General features: G+C 36.6%; 1 protein-coding gene across 9 annotated transcripts in view; it reads right to left on the reverse strand.

The window, feature by feature from the left end:
* Nucleotides 1–6,000, reverse strand: part of PTBP3 (polypyrimidine tract binding protein 3) — a 116,662-nt gene that overhangs the window by 78,699 nt on the left and 31,963 nt on the right. For 5 of the 9 annotated variants that reach the window (XM_032240364.1, XM_032240361.1, XM_032240358.1 and 2 more), the window contains one exon: nt 2,234–2,318. In XM_032240364.1, coding sequence (XP_032096255.1) covers nt 2,234–2,236 — 3 coding nt within the window. In that variant the 5' untranslated portion in view covers nt 2,237–2,318. Of the gene's footprint in view, nt 1–2,233; nt 2,319–6,000 lie in introns of those variants that run through there. The other 4 variants (XM_032240362.1, XM_032240360.1, XM_032240357.1 and 1 more) reach the window with 1 other exon arrangement.

Raw genomic sequence — 6,000 nt, forward strand, 5'->3', positions numbered from 1 at the left:
GCAAAGAAAATGAAAGAATACCACTGGGGTACACAATAAACAATCTCTGCCATTAATTCCTAAGATTGCATTTTAAAAGAAAAGGATATGATTTACATGGAAAGTGTGGAACTTTTTCATAAGTGTCAATGGACATAAAATAGAACGTAATCTTTGGCTAGAGTCACAGAGAAATAAGTAGATAAATAAATAAAAATAAAATAGAACCTAAAAACATGGAATCATAGGCCATATTTCCAAATTGAAAGACAATATTACAAAAAGATCAACATTTCACATTATCATATAACTCTAACATAACTCTTATCAGAATCCCTAAGATACTGTGGGTAATGGTTTAGGGGAAGAAGAATTGTTTTATAACTAGATCAAGCTTGTCCAACGTGCAGCCTGTGGGCCACATGCAGCCCAGGACAGCCCAACACAAATACGTAAACTTTCTTAAAATGTTGAGATTTTTTTGCAACATTTTTTTAGTTCATCAGCTATCGTTAATGTTAGTATATTTTATGTGTGGCCCAAGAGAATTCTTCTCCCAGTATGGCTCAGGGAAGCTAAAAGATTGGATATCCTGAACTAGATGAAATAATTTAAAGTTCACATGGAAGAAGACATGTCCACATTAAGCTACTTTTTTAAAACAACACCTAAATAGAATTTTAGTGTTAGGTGATAGAATCAGGTGTTGATTTTTTAACAACAACACCTATATAGAATGACTGTAAGTCCTAGTTTGCCTGAGGCTGTCACAGTTTGGTACCATTGTTCTAGTTTCCTGTATGCTCTAACACCTTCATTTTTAAAAAGAATTATTATTAATAGTTACATTAAAATAAGCTAGAATGAACTTAGTAGATCCAATTTTTTTCATTACATCTCTATACCTGTTCACTTTCCCAAACGTCTATGTTCCCATGGTCTCAAACCACATATAAAGCTCCTGGTCTGGAAAGGGAGGTCCATTCATCCCCAACTCCCTACAACTCCAAAAACATTTGGATAAAGAAATCCTTCCTTCTCTGTAACTCTCCATGTTCATGGCTTCAGCTGTCGACTGTGTATGACACTGTCAAATTTCTTTCATGATGTTGAGACCAGGGACCCACTGCCTATCTGACATTTCCATTTGGATGTTCCACAGGAATCTCAAATTCAGTATATACAAATCTGAACCTGCTGTGTTGTCCAATTCTGTTCTTCCTACATTCTAACAGAAATGAATGGCACACCCATTCGTTACCATTCATCTATCCAGTTATCCAAGTCCAAAACCTGGAAATCAATAATTGAAATCCCTTATTCAAACATTCAATTAATCATCAATTACTATCAATTTTATCTTCTATAAGTTAGTTATTCAGTTTTCTTCATCACACTACCACTGCCACAGTGCCAGCTACCATCCTTTACAGGATTACATCAATATTTTTCGCTGCTCACTCTTTCCAGTACTGTACTCCTTCAGTTCACTTTACAGCCACTAAATTTTAAGAACATTTATTTTTAAATCATGTGGTACCTTACAGTAGGTAAATTACTTCAATTTTTAAAATGTATTGTCTTACACTTTAATGCTTCTATTGCATGTCCTCCATCATCACCCAACACAAGTTTTTTATTTTTATTTTTTTGAGGCAGAGTCTTGCTCTGTCACCCAGGCTGGAATGCAATGGCATCTCTTGGCTCACTGCAACCTCTGCCTCCTGAGTTCAAGAAATTCTCCCTGCCTCAGCCTCCTGAGTAGCTGGATTACATATGCCTGCCACCACACCTGGCTAATTTTTGTATTTTTAGTAGAGACAGGGTTTCGCCATGTTGGCCAGGCTGGTCTCGAACTCCTAACCTCAGGTGATCAGCCCACCTAGTACTCCCAAAGTGCTGGGATTACAGGCTTGAGGTGCCACGCCCAGCCTCAACACAAGTTTTATATCTAGCTCTTTTACTCAATAATTCTGGGTCACCAACTTATTGATAGTATTTTTATCAAAACTATGTAACACAAAGAACATCAGTCAAAAAAAAAAATCATCAAATTAGATCCAAATGATTCTGTAAAACCTGAGAGGTATAATTAGTGATTTCATCTATATAAACAGTATATAGTACTTTACTACAACAAATTTATAAGATGAATGACTTTGACATGATGTAAGATGAACAAAATAAGAACACTGTAAAAAAAATTTGAAACCCATGGAAAGAAAACATATTTAAAAAAAAAAAAACAACTCACCATACACACCTGTAGAAGGAGTAGAACTGTTCATGGTAAAAAGTCCGTTAATGAAGCCAGAAGAAAGAAGCTCATCAGATCCCCGCTGAAAAGCAAAACCATCGTTCGGTTAATAAACCAAGTTTTAGATAATGGTGCATATTTACTACTACAAGTATTAAAATCTAATAATATTACTTCATCTTTGTATGAAGATATTAAAGGGGGAACTCCTCAAGAATCACAAAATCAAAAGGTTGGAAATAAACTGCATAGTAAGGAAAAACTGCTGCAAATCCACAACTGTACTGTCAGTTATTAAAAAAAAAAACACAACTGCCACCACAGAAATGGGGCATAATTTTGAAATTCTTTCTAACAAAACCCAGTTTTCCAAAACGTAACATCCGAAGTACCAAACCATATTCAGGGGGTTGTATTATGACATTGTTTTTGCAGTATACATTTATATGCAAATAGTTTGTATAGCGCCTCCCTAAGAATTCTGACTTTTCAATATCAATGTAGTTTTTTAAATAGATACAATTTATTTCCGTATTGGCGAAATTCTTTATAACCAATAACTTTCTATCCATTAATCCTCATAATGATCTTTAATGCAGACTATTTCTTAAACAATTGTTTAAGTAATTTATTCTTTTTTTCAAGTAAGAGTTTGATCAAATTCCAAATCTGAACTGGCAACACTAAAAAGTAAGTCAGAGAAGTCTTTTCACTGTAACCTAAGATCTATTATCAACATTAAAAGATTACTTTTAGGAATGACAATAAATACTGTGTACCAAGTTAAAACCAACCTATTTTAAATAGTACTATTGGTTTAGCTTCGTCAATTTTTAAGAAAAACTGTTTTGATCCACTGGATAATAAAAATCCCCAAACAATCCTACAAATATTAGAACAGCAACAGTGCTACAGCACATATTTAATGTTTAGGTGATGGTGCCACTTCTGCAGGGAACAACTTCAGCCTTTGCTGAAGAAAGACAAACCACCAATATATCTACACAATAGAAATATAATTATTTAAACAAGTCCTGTATTAAACATCCAGAAATTATTCCCTTTAGATCTTTCACTGGAAGTTTATAGAGACATCGCAGAACAAGAAGAAGGAATGAAGTAATCAACATAAAAGAAAACTGAAAATCTCAACTCCCAGAAAAATCAGGATTAAGGCCTCACTTAAAGAATAGGTCTTCTGGCCGGGCGCGGTGGCTCAAGCCTGTAATCCCAGCACTTTGGGAGGCCGAGGCGGGTGGATCACGAGGTCAAGAGATCGAGACCATCCTGGTCAACACGGTGAAACCCCGTCTCTATTAAAAATACAAAAAATCAGCTGGGCATGGTGGTGCATGCCTGTAATCCCAGCTACTCAAGAGGCTGAGGCAGGAGAATTGCCTGAACCCAGGAGGCAGAGGTTGCGGTGAGCCGAGATCGCGCCATTGCACTCCAGCCTGGGTAACATGAGTGAAACTCCGTCTCAAAAAAAAAAAAAAAAAAAATCTGAAATGTAGATATTATCAGGCTACATACAATAACTAACAGGCTTTGTGGTTTGCTGGCTACCTGCATATAGAGAAAGATACAATTTCGCAGCTTTACGTGTATTGAGAGTAAAAATTTAAACTAACATGATTTTTATATATGAGGAATTTGGTTAAATGCATTACTAATAGATCTTCCATGCATATGAGTTAGCATCAATATGTTTCTACCTATAAATCAAGTTAATATAATCTTAGAAACCATTTGAAGGTCACTTTAGTTCCTTCTAGATTTGCAGAAATGTATTTTTTTCAAGAATAACAAAAACAACTAAAAAGCAAAAATAGTGATAAGCTAGAAAACATTAAAATTAACAATTTAACAAAAGACATCATTAGGAGAATAAACAGACAAGTCATGGAACAAAAAGATATTGCAATACATAAAACCAACAAAGGGTTTACATCCAGAACTCACTAAGAAAAAGAAAAAAGTAAAAACAAAACACTAGTTATCAGTAAGGAAAAGCCAAGATAACAGAAAAATGACAAGAGACTTGAACAGGCATCTCACAAAGTGGTGGGCTATATTACTGTTCCAGAGTATCTGCACCGTCTCCTGTTCCTGAAAAAGAATCATTCATCCCCATCCATGGCCATGTGACTTGCAATGCCTCCAGTGGGAAGAGTATAACTCCCTCCCCCATTGACAATGAACACAGTTTTGTAATATCCTTTGGCCAATGGAACATGAATGGATATGACCTACACTTAATCCAAACAGTAACTTCAAAACTATCAGTCATTTCTGTCAATTTTTTCTCTTTCTCTCTGAAATAACAGCACATCTCAAATAGGAGCTACTCTTTCAGCCTGATTCCCAGAATAACAAGTATAGCTCCGTAACAGCTACCACCATTGTAAGTGAACAAGAATTAAATGTTTTCTTAAACCACATATAAATGACTAACACCATATCCTCCAATCAACATTAAGAAAAGATATCTGGCCACTTCCTCATTGGTTATCAGGGAGATGCAAGTTAAAATCACAATGAAATACTATAATATTAAAAAGACTGACAATATCACATTAGTAATAGTGTGAAGTAACAAAAACTCTTACATGGGAGTTAAGTAAGTACAATTTAGTGGGAATGTAAACTGGTACCACTTGGAAAACTGATCCAATCTACTAAAGTCAAATATATGAATATCCTAGGACCCCTATATAGTCTACTCGGATACATATCCCCCAAGATATTGCCTGCTTGTGTGCACCTAGACATATAAGATTGTCTTCAGCGGCATTATCTGCACTAGCCAAATTGGAAACAACTAAATGCCATAAACTGTAGAATACCTGAGTTAATTTTTGTAAATGCATGCAATGATTATACAAGGAGAATGAACTACTGCTCCACATAACACAGATAAGTCTCACAAACCTAAAAAGTCACTCAAAGAATACACACTATATTGTTGCATTTAGATGGGGTACAAAAAGCTGAACGAACACAGTGGTTCACACCTGTATTCCCAGCACTTGGAGAGGCTGAAAAGGGAGGATCACTTGCGGCCAAGAGTTCAAGACCAACATGGGCAACACAGGAAGAACACATCTCTAAGTAAATAAAAATAAACAAAAAAATGGATTATCAAAACCAAAAGCACAAATGACAAAATAAAATAAATAAACAGAACTTGTCAAATATACAAACTTTTGTACTTCAAAGAACACCATCAAGAGAATAAAAAGACAACATGGAAAATGGAAGAAAGTATTTGCAAATCACATACCTCACAAGAAACTGGTACCTAGAACACCTAAGGATCCTTACAACTCAACAATAAAAAAGACAAATAACTCACTGGATTTGAAAAAATATTTCTCCAAAGAAGGCCAATAAGCCAGGTGCGGTGGCACATGCCTATAGTCCCAGCTACTCAGGAGGCTGAGGTCGGAAGATCGCTTGAGCCCAGGAGTTCTGGGTTGTAGTGTGCTATGCCAATCGGGTGTTCGCACTAAGTTCAGCATCAATATTGGGACCTCCTGGGAGCGGGGACCACCAGGTTGCCTAAGGAGGGGTGAACCGGCCCAGGTCGGAAATGGAGCAGGCCAAAACTCCCGTACTGATCAGTAGTGGGATTGTGCCTGTGAACAGCCAGTGCACTCCCGCCTGGGAGCAAGACCTCGTCTTAAAAAGAAAAACACAGCCGGGCGCGGTGGCTCAAGCCTGTAATCCCAGCACTTTGGGAGGCCGAGGCGGGTGGATCACGA

Source organism: Sapajus apella, unplaced genomic scaffold (assembly GCF_009761245.1).
Source record: "Sapajus apella isolate SASKATOON/1434 unplaced genomic scaffold, GSC_monkey_1.0 scaffold46, whole genome shotgun sequence".
NCBI lineage: Eukaryota > Metazoa > Chordata > Mammalia > Primates > Cebidae > Sapajus > Sapajus apella.